General features: G+C 44.8%; 1 protein-coding gene across 2 annotated transcripts in view; it reads left to right on the top strand.

The window, feature by feature from the left end:
• The window catches only part of LOC138468205 (calpain-13-like), a 606636-nt gene that overhangs the window by 508088 nt on the left and 75714 nt on the right, over positions 1 to 22834 (top strand). For both annotated transcript variants that reach the window (XM_069608666.1, XM_069608665.1), the window contains exon 24: positions 3249 to 3300. In XM_069608666.1, the coding sequence (XP_069464767.1) occupies positions 3249 to 3275 (27 nt within the window). In that variant the 3' untranslated portion in view covers positions 3276 to 3300. The remainder of the gene's footprint in view (positions 1 to 3248; positions 3301 to 22834) is intronic.

Here is a 22834-nt window from a genome sequence, read left to right as displayed (position 1 = left end):
TTTACACCAAAAGCCTGCATGCCACGCCTTCTCCCGCTACGCCAGCTCGGGGGAGCCCTTGAAAGACTCCCCCGAGCTGGCGTGGTGCGGCTAATGGCACCCTGGGGGGCATGGCGCCCCGAGTGGTTGTCCGGGTCTTGTGCCCCGTAAGGCTGACTCTGCACCAGAGGAGGCTGATCATGTTGTGCCGCAGACAGCCAGGTCAAAAAAAGAAACATTATTTTTTTTTAAATCAGTATTTGTTGCCTCTAAGGGCCTCATTACGACTCAGGCGGTTAGGTGTTAACGGCAGCGTTAACAGCGCCGCCCCTTACCGCCTGATTTCGAGGTCCCCTTTTAGCAGGTGTTAAAATCCATGGCGCTAAGGGACCATGGAGTTAATTACGCCACCGTAATTTACGGTGGCGTAATTAACGCCTTCCCCACTCCCATTATGCCCTATGGGGCAAAAATGGGAATGGGGAAGGGTAAATGGGGATTGGGGACTTACCGCCCCGCCTAGGTCGGAATGGGGCGGTAAGTCCGCCAACCACCATGGCGTAAACGTAGTTTACGCCATGGTGGTAAAGTCACGGCCCAGGCGGTAACTTACCGCCTGGGTCGTAATGAGGCCCAAAATCAGTAAAAAGCGGTATCCTACTGCCTAAATTGCGGTAGGGTTGGCAAGTAAGTTCCCCAGTACTTCAGCTCTGTGGAAACATAACTAAGTTATGGGAGTGGACCTTTACTACACAGTTATGTGCAAGTACGTCACTAAGGCAGAAGCATTGCACTTTATTGATGGCTCTAACACTACAGGCTTCATTTTAATGTCTGATGTTGCATCCATAAGGGAGAAAGGGCGGTAGGACTTGGGCAGAGTCCTTTCACCCTTGTTGAGCAAAGGCATTACAAGGGTAACTCAGAGGGACCAGACCTGAAACCCGCATAGGATTCAAGGTCAGAATTATGAGTCCAGAATGAATGGTTGCACTTAAATAGATTGTACAAGACTGGATTTATTTATTTATTGTTATTGTTTGTATAGCGCACCTAACCGGTGGCATATGGGCCCTGCACTTTTATGTTACGCCGTTTGGCAGCCCCAGTCTATCACTATGATGGATTCATTGGGCCTCATTGTAAGTTGGGGGGGCGCAGTAAAAATGCAGCGGTAATACTGTTACTGCTGCATTACTGTATCACGCATAATTTGTGCTCTGAAACACTTGTGTATGAGCGGAATATAAATAAAATATCATTTCATTTCACCCAACTACTAGTTGGGCGTAGAGGTGGGTGATTCACCTCCAGTTAAAAGCTGGAGGTAAATCTGCCACGTATCAGGCAAAACATTGCAATTTCAGTGGAATTACTGCAGGGGGTAATACAACCAAAATCCCAATGAAGTCCTTTGGACTCCAATGAATGGGGACTAACATAGCCTCCCACCACTTGTAATCCAGCAGTAACACTGCTAGAACAAGTGGCGGCAACAGTAATTCCGTTTGTTTGTATCTCGGCTGATTTAACGCTAAGATCCCGCCAAACATGTAATGTGGCACATCCTCAAAGGGTACATTGACAAATGCCACACTGCCTCCTGAAGGGTTAGGATTACTGAAACTAGAAAAGAAGTCTATCTGTGCTGATGTGACAATGTGGCTCACGTTGGGCTTTGTCCTGTCGCTAGAGTGCCATGAGCAGTTAAACACCAGCGCTCCCTGTGATCCTGCTGGACAGCCACATTGTCTAACTCATTTCAGTTTTTTTTTTCATCATACATTGCTTTTCTACTATCACAAATATCTGAGTAGTTTACACACCCATCCTTTATCAGGATATTCTTGGGGTGCGTTATTGGTTCAGTCAAAAGCCGCTTCTTCACAGGGCGGAACACTAGCTTTACCCACACAGCAAAGAGGGGTGACATGTCTATCTTCTAAACACTGTTGAATAAATCAGTATTTGATTTTCTAAAATAAGTTAGTGATTGATGGCAAAAGGTTTCATCCTCTACCACATCAGTTAAGGAAGTTGAAAATTCCATTGTAGGTAATCATTAACAATGTCTGAGATATTTACTTAGAAGCTACTGCAGCCCACTTTATGGTCCTTCCATTAATATGAATGGCAGTGTCTCTCGGAATGTGTTATAAGGTGCTCTGTTGGAACCAATGGTGTTTACACTAACAAATAAGTGATTACTTTCAGCATGTTCCTCCACTTGAAAGTTATCAATGCTAGCCCAATCAAAGCTTAATAATACCACTGATGACTAACTGTTGTACTTTAAGGACAGACAAGAAGGGTAAATCATTAAAGGGAACATACACAAATTAAGCTCTACCCTCCTCTTCATCAATACACCCATTTTCCATCTTCCAGAAATCAATCTGGCAATCAATCGCTCCATTGAAATGCATGCAACCGTAGAAACATTTCAATTGTGTTTGACCTCTGAATTGTTCTGAAGCTTAGTCCTTTTCCACAGCTTGGCTCAGACCTATGTTTGGAAATATATCCCACTTAAAGAGACCACTCAATAAATCAAAACGTGATGGATGGGAAGCCTTGAGCCAGCTCTTCTAAACCACAATATATTCATTTGGAGGAGAATGTCATCACAGTTTTATACCGACATTGAAATTACAGAATTAGCACCCATTATAGAAAGGGAAGACCAACCGCTGCAAGCCTTGTGGGTGTTCCATATATGGCTCTTATGGGCCTCCCCTAGGAAAGGAAGTTATATTATTGGTCTCTAGCTTGGAAAGTAGGTTCCATTAAGCACGTGGCTTTTTAATTGGGATAGAAATTGCAGAAGGTTTAGTGCATCAAAAAAACGTTCCTTGGGCAAAAGGTGTTGGCACACGATTGTGTGACACTTAACTCCTTGTTTAAAAAAGACACGTCAAATACATAAACAATGACTTCAATAAATAAAGCAGATTATGCTATAGTTGTTAACATTTGAGTGGTTTTTATCATAGAATCCTTCGTGCTTTTCACTTTTGTAATACAATTATAGTTTTTGAAGCAAAACAAATACATGTACTTGGGCAAAGGAGGCCAGGGGCGGATCCTAAACGGGTGTTACATTAACTATGTGGGTCTTGTTTCATTTGCATTTAGGAAATGTCCAGAATGAGAGGTACATTGATGTTATCTAGTTTGAGACAGATGTTTCGGCTCTGGTGCGAACATGCCTCGGTTTATTGGTGAATACTTTAAATCCATTAAATAAAATCCATGCTTTCTCTTTGCAGTTCCTGCACGTGGTGATGTACAGTTAGTTGGCAATGAGTTTCTTCAAGGAAGGTAAACAGCAACTAAGTATCATGCAAAGTGTGCCTTTCACATGTTCTGGGGTTACTTTAATTGTGTGATGAGTCTACGAAAAAGCGTCAGCCTCCCTTTCCTTACTCCCATATCCAAACTTCCTTGAATTAAAGTTTTACACTATATTGTGTATTTTCCGAACAAACTTGGTCACCATTCTGTACTTATTAAAACATATCTAATGTGTACTTAAATACCATTCAGGAACTTTGCATGCTATCCCAGGGGTAAGCCAGTAGCATCTTAACACTTTTGCCTTTAGAGGTCTACGGTTCATAAACTGAGGAGTGTGGAGTGGGCTAATCAGAGCTTTGGGTCTGTGTGTATCGCACAGGTGGATAGTTCATAGCGGAAATGCTCAATTCTGACATGTGACCAACCATCACTTTCATATAGCATGGCACCCTCAGCTCTTCATCCTTCTGAGTTTGATGCATTAAGCAAACTTAAATCGGAGAGTCAACATATCTGACTTGGACACCTGATTGTATTATTCTCTTATTTACTGTGTTTCGAAGTGGTAAAAATCCATCAGAAGCTGCATCAGGAAGTATCAGAGACCACATTTACGTATGTGGAATGCGCAAATTGTGTATCTGTTCAATGTGTACAGGGTCCACCCAATATTGAGACATTCATCGAACAGACTCACGACAAAATATGAGTTTAAAGCCATCGCACGTGTTTTTATAATTGCACATTGTTTCGCTTTAAATCTATACATTTGCTGTATTCAAGAAAGCATCTCACAGTGGTATTCCTTGTCAGAGCTATTACCCAATAGTAATAGAAAATACAAGAGTAGTAATAATAATTCAGACATGGACCAATTATTCTAATTGCCTAAAGGTCAATTGCACCTCGGCTGCATTGCACTGATCCTGCCCAAGAATGCAGTATCACAATTTTGAGGTTGCTGTTGGTACTGTTGCTCAGACAAGATTGGGTTGGCATTTTGTACTGGACTGTCCTTCTTGTAGGACCAGAATGATATTTGGAGGCCTACTCTCCTCTGGTATAGTTCTTAGTGCTTTAAGTGGGGTAAGAAATTGAGGGGGGGCCCTCGTTTGGGGGCGTGGCTTCCATTGCGGGCGTGGCCTAAAACGTGCACAAATCATTGTAAGGTGCGCAAACAAATATATAAATGTATGTGAGCATTTATATATTTGTATGCGCACTACTATGGTTTGTGTACCTTTCAAGCCTTATAAACATATCAATGTTACGTATTTCTAGGTTTATAAAAAGGTGTCTTGAAAAGTGCACAAACCATAGTAATTTACGCACACTTGTGTGCTTACCTTACTATGGTTTGTGCACTTTTCAAGCCATCTTTTATAAGCATAGACATTTATAACATATTTCTATGTTTATAAAAGACGGCTTGAAACGTAAACAATTCAAGGCATCTTTTATAAAGCGTTGAGGACGGACAAAACCCGAGGTGGCTTTGTCCATCGACAAAGCTTTATAAAAGATGCCTTGAATTGTGCACGTTTCAAGCAGTCTTTTATAAACATAGAAATATTTCTACGTTTATAAAAGATGGCTTGAAACGTATACAATTCAAGGCATCTTTTATAAAGATTTGCCGATGGAGAAAGGCGCCTCGGGCTCTGTGATCTCTGCTCAGAGCAGTTGGATCACTGAGCCCAGGCTCTGTGATCTCTGCTCAGAGCAGTTGGATCACTGAGCCCGGGCTCTGTGATCTCTGCTCAGAGCAGATAGATCACTGAGCCCGAGGCGCCTTCACCCTCTGCGAACCCGTGGGCTCCGTGATCTAATCTGCATATTAGATCATGGGGCCCGCAGGTTCGCTGAGGGTCAGTGACAGGCGAGGTCAAACAAAGGAACTGTAACTTCCCTGATGACCCCTCAGATGAGGGGTCATCAGGGAAGTTACAGTGACTGACAGAAGTGCCAGCCAGCCTCACCGACGCTGTGCCTGGCGGGCACTTCTGTCAGCTCGCCTGCAATTAAACTGGCGGGCGCATCTCCCGTCGCGGCTGCGGCCGTGGCGGGATAATGCATCCCGCCAATGTTGTGTGGGATGGGGGGCCCCGGCAGGGCCCCGGCTCAGTCCCACTTTTTGGAGACTGCCGGGGCCGGGCCGGCAGGCCCCGGCCCACTTTAAGCACTGTTCTTAGTGATACAGTGTGATTCACATCCTTCGGAGTGGGCCACAGACAAAAGAGAAAGCTGTTTGGTCCTTTTTGGCACTCAGTAGAGGACGTATCACATTATGGACCATGTCATGAATGCAATTAGCACCTGGGAGGGTGCGGCAGCGCATCAGGTCGTTCAGACCGTGGACTAAATCTCATTGTATAATCTGTCATTCAGAGTAAGCTCCCAGCTGCTCACACTGCCTGTCATCTTCCAGTTACCTTCCCTCCCACTCCACAGCAAGCCCCTGCCACTGCCAACCTCCCTCTTCTTTCCCAATAACCTCTTAAACTGGCCATGCCACAGACCACTACTCTCCCATTCCCGAGCCAGCATGGAAATGGAAGAGAGACTCTGCTCATAGTCTGGCTTCCATTCCCATGGTTACCATTATGTTTGTTTGTCTCAAAGAATGGGTCTCGTGCCCAATGCGACCCGTTGTTTGAAACAAATACATGTCTATAAGCACTCTGGGATGTTAACATTGGGTGCTAATATAAAGTATAACCAGCACCCCCAGTGTCTGTAATGGGTATAAATGGCTGGTGATGCTCAATATAGGACCGGCTTGGGCCTATTAACTCAGGTCCCATTCCATTACCATCCAGAGCAACCCGGAGAACCAGTTATTAGTAATACACAGGTATAGACCTGTAGAGTCGTATTGCATTGACAACCAGTTACAATAATCAGGCTACATATTTCACATATCAATCATTAAAAAAGAATTGTTTAAAATATACTGCGACTACATAGTGTCCTGCATTCTGAACTATGATAGAATAGTAGGACCCATTACATAAACGCACATTTCCTTTTTAGTGGTCAGAGGAGGTTTAGTGGTCAAAGGAGTGTGGGATGTTTTTACCCATGCATCCGAGCCCTACCACAAAAACTGTGCAGTACTGGCATTGAAAACATCATGATGGCCAGAGCTTCCCAGAAAATGCCCAGGGAAATGCATGAAGAATAGGCTGCCACCCATTTTTGCCGATGTTATGGGCACAGAAGGGCATTGCCTAAAACCACCATTGGACTACCCACCAGTACTCACCACTATCAGAAAGCCAGCGTTTTAAAACAACACCAGACATTTGTGTAAAACTGAATAAATGAACCCAAAGCAGGCCAAAGAAAGACTTACTGAGAGGTGGATACAATGTAAAGTTATATTCTGAAGTGACTTGAAGGTTTATAACAAGACTGGCTGAGCTGTGGATTTCAGCAGTTTAAGTAAATTTGGACTGAAAGACACTAAAAATCTAAATGTTTAAAAGAAAGGAGTGACCTACTTTTGAGTGTCACATAGGTTGCAATTGTTTAAATGTCATAGTTTTAAACTTAGAATCAGCATTCTAGCTGCATATGTAAAAATTGTTAGTTTTATTTGAATGCAGAAAACTGGCTAACTAAAAGTGACATTAGCTGGGGCCTGGCTTAAGGAACTGAATTCTGCCTGACATCTACCACCACAGGAGTTAAAACCTGCTCAGCCACTCTTCCCCTGGCCAAAAGGAGTTGTCACCTCTCTGATTAGATTAGGGGTGGAGCAGCTACAGGGAGTTGAACAAAGGCCTGTCCTGGGCCCAGGCAGAGGGTTTATTGGAGGGAGGCCATAAATGGCTTCCTCTTGAACAATGGGCCTTCCAGGGCCCAGGCAGATGGTTTATTGGGGGACCGTAAAACAGCTTCCTCTTGGCAGAAGCTGGGAGGGGCAGGGCCTCTGAGCCTGGCAGAAACTGGACAAACTGGTTTCTACACCATGTGACCTGGGAAACCACACCCCTTTGGGGCCAGAACATAAATCTAAAAAAATGGATCATTCATAGAGCGGACTTTTGAACATTTTATAAGTGATATCATTATTCTTGTGATTTTTCTGTGCACATTTGAAGACGTGTTAGGACCCGGTGGTATGTTCAGGGGGGTTTTTAGTGGAAAAGAGGATATTACTCTAAATGTATGTATGTTAAAAATCTGACACTCCACCACCTAATGCCCACATCATTTGCGAACATTTGTGTAAATTCGGGGACAAATCCAATATTGGTAACCCGACCAAAAAGTGAAATATGTTGCCATTTTTGAACCCAAGCTCCCAGGAAGAGCAGAGTTTGAATATGTGATGGGCGCATGTAATTTTAAACAACTGTGTACCTGTGCAAATATGTCTTTAGGTCAAATACAGATTGTGTGTAAAGTTGACAGGGGTGGGTTCTCTGTATCATAAACAGACCTCATCATGATGACACTTCCTCCTCTTCCCCTTGATTGGGGGAATGAAATAAAGTGGCCAATGACAAGTGGAGAGGGGTAGGGCCTAGAAAGCTAGTCTCTCCACCCACTTTCAAAACACATAAAAGCAGACAGTCAGGACAGATAGGGACCTTCAATTCCATTTGCTGCGGAGCATGCTGCCGGACCATACCACATCCAGAGATCCAGACTTCAAATCCATCAATCTCCAGAACCTGTAGCAGTACCTATAAAGCAGAGCAGTATCCAGAATCCAGAGAGGCTAGACCAGCAGAGCAGAGCTGACCCAGACCGCTGTTAGCAGAACCAGAGAGCTGACCCAGACCACTGTGAAGTGCCGAGACCAAAACCGGAGTCCAGTCCAAAACCTGACCAGATCCGTGGCGAGGCTTATTTCAAAAATATATTGTGAGTACCTAGTAGAACTGTGCAGAACCAATCTCTTAGTTAAAATAATCTAATGCAAGCTATTTTAACTTGAGTAGAACTGTCTCCTAGAGATCCTGTCACCTGTCATTTGCAAAGCTGTCACCTGTCATTTTCTAGCTGCAAGCTGTAACCTGTCGCTTTGAACTTTTAAAATTTCAAATCCAAAAAACAACCTTCACAAAATCGTTCATAACTCCCTAACCGTTTGGGCTAGGAACTTGGTTTAACTTTCCTCTGAAAGCTTAGAATCTTACCTTTCCAACAAGCCTAGAACCGACTTATACTTTCTCCGTAATCACGATTCTCGCACCCGCGAATTTTGCCGCGATTTGCGATTTGGCCCGATTTCTTTACTTGTAAAAAGATAGCTGTTTTGCCTGAACTGCTAAATTTCGTTTGCCTCTTAAGAACCATCCCTGAATCATTGCTAGAGTGAGCCTGGACTAATATGAACTAGATACCACTCACCCTGAACCTCTAGAGGGAATTAAAAGCATTTTAGCATATTTTTCACTTCATTGCCAGCACATATAAAAGCATTTTGGGCCTGTGTTTCAAACTTCTGTAGTCTAAGCTTGCTGGGGTGAACTGAATTACATTTGATTGCATTACTGAGAACTGTGTGCTTTCCTTCCATTTCCTTGCATTGCATAAAGGGGGGGAGTGGATTGCCAGAGAAAAGTGATTACATTGTTTTGTTGAAATCATATTGAGTATTTTCTGTATTGCATTTTCATTCAACATTGCATCCATCTGAATTTATATAAAGCATTCTCTACCACCTTAGTCTTCTGTTCCTATTCACAAGTGTGCTAGGGCCAGACTATCCATTATTGATTACTGCTCAGATTAAGTGTGATATTCAATTATTAATTATTATAAAGTGTGATATATATATCTATTGTTTAAATTATCAAATAAACCTTTTAAACTTGCAAAACAGAACTACTTCTTGGCTCAGTGGGGTCAGGGGGATTCCAAGAGAGGGGTGTTATATAGGGGTAGTCATCCAGAACGCATAAACTGGACATAAAGATATATCAATAAGGGTTTTCATTCAGTATTCTAGACTAGGCGTTGACTTAGCTGTAGTGTTGAATTGAATCCTCTTACAAATTGGGGGCTCGAGCCGGGATATTCTGGGTTAGATTTACCATTTGTGCAGATTAATACAGCGTGCCAGCTGACCAGATACACATATCCGGTCGGATCACCACGCTGTGTTACGCTGTAAAGCACTCCTCAAAGGAACGCTCTAAGGAAAAGTTCTGTTTTGCAAAAATAAAATACAAACTTCGGTAAGTCAGGAAGGAACTCAAATTCCAGAATGACGACCTTGGTAGATATGAAAATAGCCAGAGAGCACTTCTTACATAAGCTATTTGTGAGAGGTGAGTGGACTCATCAGGACCAGACGGTCTGGTTGCAGGCAATCGCACCCCAGATCACTGAAACAGGGTCAGATATATGGAGAGATCAGGGTCCCTTACATGTGGCCCTGAGTGAACTATACATGGCTCCTAAAGCTAAGGATGAACAAGACAAGATGGTTAGGATAGCGGCATACCTGTACCTATATATGGGAGACATGCAGGATAAATGTACTGAAAGCCAAGATCTGGCGAATAAGCGACAGATGGCGTTAGAGAAGGTCCAATCTGACCTGGTCTCTTCTGAGCAGAGGCTGCAGGGGAGCCAGGAGTCAGAAAATGAGAGTAGACAGCACATCATTAAAATAAAGAAGGATATGGACATCCTGCAACAGGAAAAGGCTGACCAGGATACCAGATTTCTGGCCTTGCAGAAGGAGTACCAAGAAGGTTTGGTCTCCCTAGTGCAGAGCCAGAAAAAGCTGGAGCAACAGTTAGACTTCAATAGGGCATGTGCTGAGCAGGTAGTCACCCTGCAAAGCCACCTAGATAGGGAGAAGGCAGAGAGCAATAAACTGATTTTGAAAGACCTGGATACCCAGGCAGAGTTTGACCAGGAGCGCCAGAAAGCTGGTGCCTTCCAAAGGCAAAGGGACGACCTGGCGGCACAGATGCAGGCTCTTAGTCAGGAAAGGGATACCTTAGGCCAGGAAGTCTGCCACTTAAAAAGGAAAATGGAAGAAAATCACCTGGCCCTCCAGGGACTGGGTGACCACCAAAAAGAACACCATAACTTGTTAGAGCACACCAGGAGGGTGGAGTATGCGCTAGCAAGAAAGGAGCAGGCCAATAGGGACACAGCTCAGGAAGTAACCCTCCTGCAGCAGAGACTGGCCCAGTACTCCAGGACCAATCAGGAGGCACAGAGAGAAAACGAGGCTCTCTGTCAACACAATGATAGGCTCCAACAACAGGTAGCGATGCAGGAGAGACTGATAGATTCTAGTAAGGCCTTAACTGAGGAACTGAAGGCGCAGGCTCTTGCATTGCAACAGGGAGCAGGGCGGATAGAGACCAGGTTCGCTGGGAAAGGGAAACTCCTGAGCATAACCTCAGGACCCCTAGTACCAGAGGCCTTTATCTCTCTCAGTCCCTGGACTCTGCCACCCCCATGTCCCCTGGCGCACATGAGCACCGGGCCACAGGGATGGCAGATTACTATCCAGCCAGAAGCATGGGGCTCATAGGCCAGTACCTCCCAGGAATGGATGGGCGGGCATCCGGGTATGGGCACCCAAGCACAGTGCAATTTAGTGGGGAATCCCAGGAGAGTAGGCCCATTAAGGGCATCCTGAAAACATCTGCCCAGTTAGGTCAGTGGGGGGGTACCCATCAAATCCTGGCAGCAAGGAGGAATCTGAAGACTCCTCTGAACGGCGCAGGACACAGGAGACCAGGTCCCCACATTCTGCCAGCCATTCCCAGGCTCGCAGAATCCGGGAAAACCTGGAAGATCAGACAGGAACCTCTGGGAGTCAGAGGATGAATGGACCAGGGTTACCCGAACCAAAAAGGCCAATAAGGCAAAAAAGGGCCTTGCTTAAGGACCCATTGAAACAGATTAAGGCAATAAGGAGTGTCATCACGCCTTATCACAAGAACGCCAAGTATTCTGTTTGTGGAACACTTGGAGCTCTATGAGCAAATGATGGAGACTTTTCATTTGAAGGACAGCCAAAGCTGTATCCAATATGTAAAGTGGACATTCTCCCCAGAGTACTCCAGTTTCTTTGCGGGGCTGGAGGACCAAAATCATTCAAGGTGGTCCACCTATAGGGCGGCCATATTAAAACATTTTTCTGTTCACATAAATCCTCAAGAGGCTCGCAAGGCAGCCTACAATTTGCAATGTGGGGAGGATCAGGCCCCACAAGAATTTGTGCAAGAACTGAAACGTGCCTTTGCGCAGACCACCAGAAGGGTGCGCACAGACAGCAGAGAATTTGTCAATACATTTTTCCATGCCTTGCCCAAATATATAATGACCCAGCTCGTGAGAGATTTTCATGAGAAAAGATCTTTAGACTGGGTCATTGAACAGGCTACCCGGATCTATGAGGTGCAGAAGCCCATAGAAATTAAAAGCAATACCCAGAAAAATCCCAAAACCAACAGCACCCCTGCTGCTGCCAAGGTGGCAGAGGTAAAGGTCACCCCCGTTTTGGATTTGGAGATGGGGGGGCCTAAAAACCTACCTGCACCTAATAATTCACAGCCCAGAAGGCCCTCGGGCCAGTCACAGACAGGGAGTCGAGGAGGTAGTACCACAAATGGGGTCCCCCGCTCCCCTGACTATGTAAGTCCCCGCTATAAGGGAAACCGACCAATCCTGGGTTATGTGTGGACTCCTCCAGCCCAAGGGGGGGGATTCAGCCAAGCACCTGACCCGGGGAACTTCCCTCCTAACTTCCCCCAGGAGGGCAGAAATTCTCCAAATCCTGGGCAGAACTTTTTCCCCAGGTATCCACCCAACTTCCAACCCCAAAATCATCCATCCTTCTTTCCCCAATTCCCTGAGCCCTTACAACCTAATCCGGGAGTGGGGAGGCCAAGGGTGGAGGGGTACCCAAATCTTCCCAATCCGGGGTATTACCAGAGAAGGGATAGCTACCCTTCCCGGGATCAGCCCAGGGGAGAAAACAGGGCCCCGTATCAGCCTGAGCGGGTTTCCCAGTTAGAGCACCAGGTCCAGAACATGGCACAGGAGCTGGGTCGCGTGCTAAGGACTCAGCAGAACCCTCAGATGGGCATGCCGGCACAGAATGCCCCAAACTCTGGACCTGTTGCTCCACAACAATGACGGGGGCAGCACCCCGATAACACACCAGTTCCCAGGGAGGAAGCTTCCTTCCCAACTTGTAAACAGCCCCTGGAAAACCGGGAACCGGAAACAAAATCTCCTGCCCCTGAAAGTCTGCCTCCCAAGGAGCAGAGGGGGGGTAGGAGAAACAAAGGACCCAAACAGACCCGTTTTGTGGAAGAAATACAGATCTTCCAAATTGAAGGAGAGGGATCCCCAGAGGATCCTGGGGAAAGGATCTTCTCCTTCAGAGATGGGGGAACTCCTCCCAAGGAAAAATGGGTCCCAAAAGATTCCAATATAGACTGGGGAGATGTGGAGACTGAGCTACCGCCGCCCACTATCTTATCCCAGAACCAACAATGCCGAAATCCCCTGGTTCAAACCCATCCTGGTGACTGCCTCCAAAAAGGGGGGTGGCCCAGAACCGGAACCAGGGGAACCCACAATGGCTCTGATCTCCAGTTGCCAAATTTTTCTTTCAGATTCCCAAGGCTCTCCACAGAATTCTGCCCAAATTTCTTCTCTTGCAATGTCCAAAACCAGAAAGTTAGCCCACCAGTTGTCCAGAAATGTGCATTATCTGTGCCCCCTTGAGGAGAAGGAGGGAAGATATTATGCCCCGGTACAAGTACAGGGGCAGGGTACGATTTCAGCGCTGGTGGACACAGGATCTCAAGCTACCCTTCTGTCCAGAAGTGCCTTTGATGAACTGAATGCAGGAAGGGGAGGGAATTACCAAATTCCTCTCATCTCACTTCCTGGACAACTCCAGAACTTTGACGGGAAGGAAATTCCCGTCGAGGGGACGGCAGATTTGGACATTAAAATTGGGCGACACAAGGTGAAACACCCGGTCATAGTAGTGACTCCAGAGGGCACCCCTTGTTTACTAGGGAATGACCTCCTGAGAAGGTTGTCACCCCTAATAGATTGTGTAAACAAGGTCCTCTGGACCCAGACTAGCCGACCCATAAAATTAAAACAGAGTGTCAACCATGTTAGTTTAAACGGCACATGCCACATGGTTGAACAAAAATCTGACCAAGTAGAATTTCACTTCCAGAATAACCAAATTCCAGACGTGACAGTAATAGCAGTAGGACAACAGACTGGTGATGGGGGGTCCTCTCTATTTCTGAAAATCAACCTTCCTTCCAGTCTAAAGTGGTAGAAACTCCCACTCCTATAGTCCAGAAAGATGTGAAATCAGCTCAGAGCCTGGCTGATATTCAGCAAATTGGAGAGCAGTTGTTCATCCCTGTCCAGTTAAATGATGGGAAGGACTCGGTTCTCGCTCGAGTGTGTGTGAACAACAGTAAGAGCTTCATCAGCGAAGCCATGTTCCGCCAACTCCCAAAAGATCCAGCCATTCCCACATTCAAACTGATAGACAAATGGGAAATGGACCTGGAAGCACCCAATTCCAAACATCTCCTGCCAAGCAGGTGTATGCTCAAAATCTCCATTGGCAACAAGAGCATAGTCCACAACTGTTGGGTCGTGCGAGACGTCACTGCCGTTTTTTTCTTAGGCAGTGACATTCTCAATCGCTTTGCCATTAGTTTGGACATAATAAACTTCAAAGCTTGGTCCCGATTAGCGGATAATCCCATGGGCTTTGATGATCCAGAAAAAGCATTTAGGTCAGCTCAATTGCTACCTTATGCAGTTGAAATTCAGATTAAAGAGGAAGTCACCATCCCAGAAAGGACCCGACAATTCTCCCTGGAAGTGAAAGTTAAAAGAGGACAATATTTGCAAAACCCTGATGCTTATATACATCTAAATGCTTCTCTCCAACAGCAAGGGTTGGGGGTAAACCCAACTCCATTAGTCAACATAGAACATGACACCATTCCAATAGAGGTGGATAACAGCGACTTAAAGAGTACTACTCTAGCCGCAGGCACCATTATTGGAATGGCGGTTGATGAATGACATTTCTCCATTGATCTAGGAAATGAACTGTTAGGACCGATCCCCAAGGACTGTTTTGACAGTGACAATGATGACAATACAACACCAGACAGGATTTTTACCCGGCATGGGGGGAACTTCCTGGTGTACACTTCTTGCCCTTATGGTAAGGAAGATGTGACTTGTGACTTCAGGAGGGATGAGGTGATTTTCCAGGTCCATGAGGGCTGCCTTTCCCACCTGAGGCCTCCCGTCCAAATCAGTACTCTGACCAGGGACTTCTCCACCCAGCTGGAGGAGACCGCTGAAATAGCCAAACCAGAAGTCTTTCCAGGCTTCAGGCAGATGGTGGAAGAGAGAGTCAACCTAGCTGATGCCTGTGTGACTCTGGAACAAAAGCAAAAGTTGAAACAAGTTTTCTTGGATTTCCAAGATCTCTTTGCGGTAGACTCATATGACTGTGGTCACACCGACATCCACACAACAACAATCCCCACGGACCCTGGCATGACTCCAGTGTTTGTGAAGCAATATCGTTTGCCTCTCGCATCCATGGAGTACCTTACTGAAATAATTAAGAACCTTGAGTCCCGGGGAATAATCAGTCCAGTTCACAGCACCTTCAATAACCCGGTGCTGGGAATATTGAAGCCAAACGGCCAGTGGAGACTCTGCGCCGACCTCAGGGAGCTCAACAAACGGGTCCATACTTCCCGATGGCCTCTTCCCTACATTGACCAAGGGCTGGCCCAGATTCAGGAATCACAGGTATTCACTGCAATAGACCTGACCAATGGATACTGGACCGTGCCTGTCAGTAGGGAGGACCAATACAAACTGGCTTTTACCTTTGGGGGCCAGCAGTACACATGGACCCGGACTCCCTTCGGATACCTCAACTCCGGAAATGAGTTCAATATTTTCCTACATAAGGCCATGCCCAACCTGGGTGGAACACATAGCGGAGATCCGTTATGTTCTGACACAGTTGAGGGCCGCCGGAGCAAAACTTTCCTTTCAGAAAGCACAGTGGTGTAGAACCCGTGTTAATTTCTTGGGGCATGAGATTACTCCTCAGGGTCTCTGTCCCCAGGAAAAGAAAGTGGAAGCACTTCAGAAACTGAAAAACCCCACAACTCTGCAGGAACTAAGGAGCCTCCTTAGACTGACTAATTACAGCAGAAAGTTCATTGAGGGGTACGCAGAGATCACCAGACCCCCGATTCATCTCCTGAAGGGGGGGGTCAAGTGGGAATGGGGTCCAGAACAAGCCGAGGCAGTAAGACAACTCAAAAGAAGCCTCTCACAAGCGCCCTGCCTGTCAGAAACAAGGAGTTCTTCCTGGAGACGGGGTTCTCTAATACGTGCTTGACGGCAGTATTATACCAAAAGCATGACAAGGTCAATAAAGTAATCTCCTATGCGAGCAAAACTTTATCCTCTGTGGAGGAAAAATTCAACGATTGTGAGAAGGCACTCCTGGCAACGGTGTGGGCATTGAAGAATTACCGCCCGTTTATCCAAGGGGAACACATCATAGTGGGGACTCCACACCAGCCTCTGCAATATCTCCAAAGTGACAGAATCCGGGCCGGGAATGTGAGTAATTCCAGAATTACTTCCTGGATTCTGTCAATGCAAGGCTTTCCTGTGGAGGTCAGATATGGCCAAAACAAGAAGAGTCCCCTCGCGCAAGGTCTGGCTGACTTGCATGATTGTGCCAGAGAAAACTGTCTCGAGGACAAAAGTCTAAAAATCAAGGACAACACAGAGGCATACCTTAATTCCCCACAAAAAGTCTTTGAAGAAGACAAGTGTGAGGGAATGCCCACTGTCTATGTGGATGGATGCTCTTACCATGTTGACAACAACGGGGAGAAAGAACTGGTGGCCGGCTTAGGGAATGCATGGGTGAATGAGTCCCCAGAACCCTCCGCTGGATACAAAATTGGTCCCCGAAGTAGTCAGGTGGTAGAATTGATGGCTGTGCATCAGGCCATCCTCACTGCTGTCCAGCATCAACTCCACGAACTAGTCATAATCACAGATTCGGATTATGTACGGAACGGGTTCGTGGAGCACCTGGTTAATTGGAAAACCAGAGGCATGTTATGTGCTAACAACAAACCCTTGAAACATGGGAAGTTGATCCAAAACATTGATGATCTGGTCACCTCGAAGGGAATGACCATCTATTGGAAGAAGATCAAGGGTCATTCCAAAGTAGAGGGACCAGACAAAACTGGAAATGATTTAGCTGATCAGCTGGCCAAAACCGGGGCCATCCAAGGGGATCTAATTGAGATTGAGTCCCTGTTGGGGGAAATCCAGGTCACTGCTATCACTAGGTCCCAGACAAATGCTCACAACGACCTTTCAAATGCACAATGGAGTAAGGAGACCCCTGATGCTGATTTGATTACCGCTCAGAAGGGGGATACAATAATTGGTAAATTTTACCAACACCTTGAGGACCCTGAGAACTTTCCCCTGACGGATACCGATTACATTGGGAAAGAGGACCTAAGAGTGTTGATGAAATGTCCAAAAATTTACGAATCCAAGACGGTTTGCTGGTAAGGAAATCCAAAGCTGGCCACGATCAGTGGGTGGTTCCTACCTCATTCCGAAGCCTGATGTTAAGTCACGCCCATGATGCGGCCACCGCCGGTCATAGGGGGTTTCACACAACACTGGAAATCTTAAGAGAGGTTGCATACTGGCCACACATGGGGCAGGACGATGACCAATACTTGAAGGGGTGTCTCGTGTGTGCACAATTTCAGCCATCATCCCTCACACACCGTGCGCCTCTCCAAAAGACGGGGATGACACTGCCATGGTCAGATTTACAAATCGACTTTGTAGGCCCTGTGATTCGCTCGTCTAGAGGAAACAAGTACATGTTGACCGTTACATGCTTGTTTACCAAGTGGGTGGAATGTCTCCCAGCCCCAAATTGCAAGGCAGAAACAGCAGCTGCCCTGATGATTAACCACATCTTTTCACGTTTTGGTCTACCTCAAAGGATTGAGTCAGACAGAGGTAGCCACTTCACCAGTGAAGTGATGTCAAAGATGTGGGAGATACTGGGCGGTCAAAAGGAAGTTGCATATTGCTTACCGGCCAGCTTCTTCTGGGGCAGTAGAGAGATATAACCGAACCATTGTGAGCATATTAAAGAAGTTTGTGGCAGATTCTGGGCCAAGTTGGGATATCCGATTACCTCTGGTCCTAATGGCCATCAGATCTACCCCTTCATCTGCAACCAAAATGTCACCATTCGAGTTGATGACTGGGCGCAAGATGGGGCTTCCTCAGCATTTGCTCTACAGGACCCAAGAGCAGACACTGATAAATGCCTCCACAACTCATGAGTATGTGGAGAATTTAAGGAAACACCTCCAACATGCTTTTGTTTATGCTCAGCGGAATCTAGAAGGATCAGCTGATAGCATGAAGACCCACTATGACCTGAAAACTTCCAGGAAGGAATATCAGGTGGGGGACCGGGTCTATTTATACAACTTCCAAAGAAACCAGGCAAAACAGCGAAAATTCTTGCCTACATGGAAGGGACCCTTTGAGATTATAGACAAAATCTCCCCTGTGGCCTACAAGATCCGCATCCCCAAAGGCAGTTTGGCAGAGGGGGAAGACAAGTGGGTCCACATTAACCAGTTGAAGTGTTGCCATCCCAGGCACACTCTGCAACAAGCGGAGGAATCCTCTGGAATACTAGAGGGTACTGTCACAGATTAATTCAGTTCTAACTTAAAATATCCTACATATCGCCTATCAAATTCTGAGTTTCTCAATGTGGGTGTTTTCGTTTTTGAATGCAAAAAGAAATGTGCATGTTCATAATTGTTGAGTTCTAAAATATATATGCCACCCCACAATATCAATGGTGGGGGAAAAATGTCTATGAATAGGTATTGCCGCTCTTCCTTTGTCGTCCTAGGAGAAAGAAAACCTTGAGACTGGCCAGGGAGGATGATCCGGAGACCGGGAGCAGACGCAAGGGGCCCAGGGTACCGCCCAATATTCCCATCCATCAGGACCGGCGAGGAGAACCGATCGATCAGTACCGGATGGAGGAAAAGATGCTGAACTGTGCCATCTATTGGAAGAAGATGAGGAAACATCCCAGGTCTTGCGAGTTCCATCAGTGAAACAGAATGCAGAATGGCCATCGCAAGAGGGAGGCTTGTGGGATGTTTTTACCCATGCATCCGAGCCCTACCACAAAAACTGTGCAGTACTGGCATTGAAAACATCATGATGGCCAGAGCTTCCCAGAAAATGCCCAGGGAAATGCATGAAGAATAGGCTGCCACCCATTTTTGCCGATGTTATGGGCACAGAAGGGCACTGCCTAAAACCACCATTGGACTACCCACACAGTAGCCTGAAACCATTGGGAATGGCAATGCTGATTGCCAAAAGCAACCTAGAATTGTGGGGAATTCATTTTCTTAAATCCCAAAAATCGGTGCATTACCAGTACTCACCACTATCAGAAAGCCGGCGTTTTAAAACAACACCAGACATTTGTGTAAAACTGAATAAATGAAACCAAAGCAGGCCAAAGAAAGACTTACTGAGAGGTGGATACAATGTAAAGTTATATTCTGAAGTGACTTGAAGGTTTATAACAAGACTGGCTGAGCTGTGGATTTCAGCAGTTTAAGTAAATTTGGACTGAAAGACACTAAAAATCTAAATGTTTAAAAGAAATGAGTGACCTACTTTTGAGTGTCACATGGGTTGCAATTGTTTAAATGTCATAGTTTTAAACTTAGAATCAGCATTCTAGCTGCATATGTAAACATTGTTAGTTTTATTTGAATGCAGAAAACTGGCTAACTAAAAGTGACATTAGCTGGGGCCTGGCTTAAGGAACTGAATTCTGCCTGACATCTACCCCCACAGGAGTTAAAACCTGCTCAGCCACTCTTCCCCTGGCCAAAAGGAGTTGTCACCTCTCTGATTATATTAGGGGTGGAGCAGCTACAGGGAGTTGAACAAAGGCCTGTCCTGGGCCCAGGCAGAGGGTTTATTGGGGGGAGGCCATAAATGGCTTCCTCTTGAACAATGGGCCTTCCAGGGCCCAGGCAGATGGTTTATTGGGGGACCGTAAAACAGCTTCCTCTTGGCAGAAGTTGGGAGGGGCAGGGCCTCTGAGCCTGGCAGAAACTGGACAAACTGGCTTCTACACCATGTGACCTGGGAAACCACACCCCTTTGGGGCCAGAACATAAATCTAAAAAAATGGATCATTCATAGAGCGGACTTGTGAAAATTTTATAAGTGATATCATTATTCTTGTGGTTTTTCTGTGCACATTTGAAGACGTGTTAGGACCCGGTGGTATGTTCAGGGGGGTTTTTAGCGGAAAAGAGGATATTACTCTAAATGTATGTATGTTAAAAATCTGACACTCCACCACCTAATGCCCACATCATTTGCGAACATTTGTGTAAATTCGGGGACAAATCCAATATTGGTAACCCGACCAAAAAGTGAAATATGTTGCCATTTTTGAACCCAAGCTCCCAGGAAGAGCAGAGTTTGAACAGGGGATACCTCATGTGATATGTGATGGGTGCATGTAATTTAAACAACTGTGTACCTGTGCAAATATGTCTTTAGATCAAATACAGATTGTGTGTAAAGTTGACAGGGGTGTGTTCTCTGTATCATAAACAGACCTCATCATGATGACACTTCATTTCATTCCCCCAATCAAGGGGAAGAGGAGGAAGTGGCCAATGACAAGTGGAGAGGGGTAGGGCCTAGAAAGCTAGCCTCTCCACCCACTTTCAAAACACATAAAAGCAGACAGTCAGGACAGATAGGGACCTTCAATTCCATTTGCTGCGGAGCATGCTGCCGGACCATACCACATCCAGAGATCCAGACTTCAAATCCATCAATCTCCAGAATCTGTAGCAGTACCTAGAAAGCAGAGCAGTATCCAGAATCCAGAGAGGCTAGACCAGCAGAGCAGAGCTGACCCAGACCGCTGTTAGCAGAACCAGAGAGCTGACCCAGATCACTGTGAAGTGCCGAGACCAAAACCGGAGTCCAGTCCAAAACCTGACCAGATCCGTGGCGAGGCTTATTTCAAAAATATATTGTGAGTACCTAGTAGAACTGTGCAGAACCAATCTCTTAGTTAAAATAATCTAATGCAAGCTATTTTAACTTGAGTAGAACTGTCTCCTAGAGATCCTGTCACCTGTCATTTGCAAAGCTGTCACCTGTCATTTTCTAGCTGCAAGCTGTAACCTGTCGCTTTGAACTTTTAAAATTTCAAATCCAAAAAACAACCTTCACAAAATCGTTCATAACTCCGTAACCGTTTGGGCTAGGAACTTGGTTTAACTTTCCTCTGAAAGCTTAGAATCTTACTTTTCCAACAAGCCTAGAACCGACTTATACTTTCTCCGTAATCACGATTCTCGCACCCGCGAATTTTGCCGCGATTTGCGATTTGGCCCGATTTCTTTACTTGTAAAAAGATAGCTGTTTTGCCTGAACTGCTAAATTTCGTTTGCCTCTTAAGAACCATCCCTGAATCATTGCTAGAGTGAGCCTGGACTAATATTAACTAGCTACCACTCACCCTGAACCTCTAGAGGGAATTAAAAGCATTTTAGCATATTTTTCACTTCATTGCCAGCACATATAAAAGCATTTTGGGCCTGTGTTTCAAACTTCTGTAGTCTAAGCTTGCTGGGGTGAACTGAATTACATTTGATTGCATTTCTGAGAACTGTGTGCTTTCCTTCCATTTCCTTGCATTGCATAAAGGGGGGGAGTGGATTGCCAGAGAAAAGTGATTACATTGTTTTGTTGAAATCATATTGAGTATTTTCTGTATTGCATTTTCATTCAACATTGCATCCATCTGAATTTATATAAAGCATTCTCTACCACCTATTCTTCTATTCCTATTCACAAGTGTGCTAGGGCCAGACTATCCATTATTGATTACTGCTCAGATTAAGTGTGATATTCAATTATTAATTATTATAAAGTGTGATATATATATCTATTGTTTAAATTATCAAATAAACCTTTTAAACTTGCAAAACAGAACTACTTCTTGGCTCAGTGGGGTCAGGGGGATTCCAAGAGAGGGGTGTTATATAGGGGTAGTCATCCAGAACGCATGAACTGGACATAAAGATATATCAATAAGGGTTTTCATTCAGTATTCTAGACTAGGCGTTGACTTAGCTGTAGTGTTGAATTGAATCCTCTTACAGGAGGTTTATTAGTTGCTTTTAAAGGGATGGTTTTAATGGCAACCTCTCCTTTCACCTATAATTCACAGAACTTTTATCATGATCTGTTACATATGCATATCTGGTGGTGCTCCCTTGACGACCACACTATTTGTCTATGCAGCCCTCTTGTCAATCTTTGCCTATTCCTTTACCTCTGTGTGTGTTCTTCATCAATGTGTTCATGGTTTGGCTATGGTGCCTCTCTATTTCGCTATATATCTGTCTATCTTCTTTTTTATACTGTTAGCTTGCATTGAGTTCCTTTTTGTCTTAATTCCTCTCATTCTGATCTCATTCTTAACTCTCATTTTTTATTTATGTTTTTATTGTTTATTTTTTTCATTCTTTCTTCATAGTGTTCATATTTGTTTAATTAGTTTACTTATTTCTGTTTTTCCCACTGTATTCTTATATCTTATTTATTTCCAGTATTTATCACTATTCATCCTCTGGGGGTTGTACATTTGCCCCTTTTTCGTGCAGGATTTACATCTTTTTTCTAATGGCGTGTTACGTAACCATGCAACATTTATACTGCTGGTCTTTTCGATTTTCACTTGCAGTCTTTCTTCATTTGATTGGTTGTTTCAGTTTTTGACTGACATTTATATAATCCAAGCTGTTTTGCTCATTCCTCAGGAAGCAACACATATATGACATTACCACGCAGCACATGATGATGTCATTTTATGAAGTCATCACGTCACCACCATTCGTTTGAATGGTGGTAATGTTTTACTTTATATACAGCTAGATTACAGGAAGAATGACTCTACTCCGCTGCACAAGACATTCTTCCTTGTGTGCTCCAATTCCTATGTTCTGGTAAGCATTGTTCTAGGGTACTGTTACTATTTTTATTTTTTTTATTTTTTTATATGGTTTATTACAAACCTTAAAAAAAACAGATCATCCATGCAAAATTATGTCAACATTAATTCAAAAGCTCGTTAGATCTACACACTCTTCTAAGAAGACCGAGCCGGCAACCTATAAATGAGGAAAAAATACAACCAAAGAAAACTAAGCATAACCACTAACAATAATACACGGACATGTCCTGGTCCATCTTTAAACAACTCACAACATTTTGCAATATGTGAGTTAAAAAACCAGAAGGAAAAAACAACCTTTTACAATTCGTCATTTACAGAATGAAATCGTAGCACTATTTCTTCAAGATAAAAACTTAATGTAATCGTCAATGCTCTGTC

Source organism: Ambystoma mexicanum, chromosome 4q (genome assembly GCF_040938575.1).
Source record: "Ambystoma mexicanum isolate Mex_15411 chromosome 4q, UKY_AmexF1_1, whole genome shotgun sequence".
NCBI lineage: Eukaryota > Metazoa > Chordata > Amphibia > Caudata > Ambystomatidae > Ambystoma > Ambystoma mexicanum.
The sequence above is the reverse complement of the archived record's forward strand: the minus strand, read 5'-3'. Positions and strand labels throughout refer to the sequence as shown.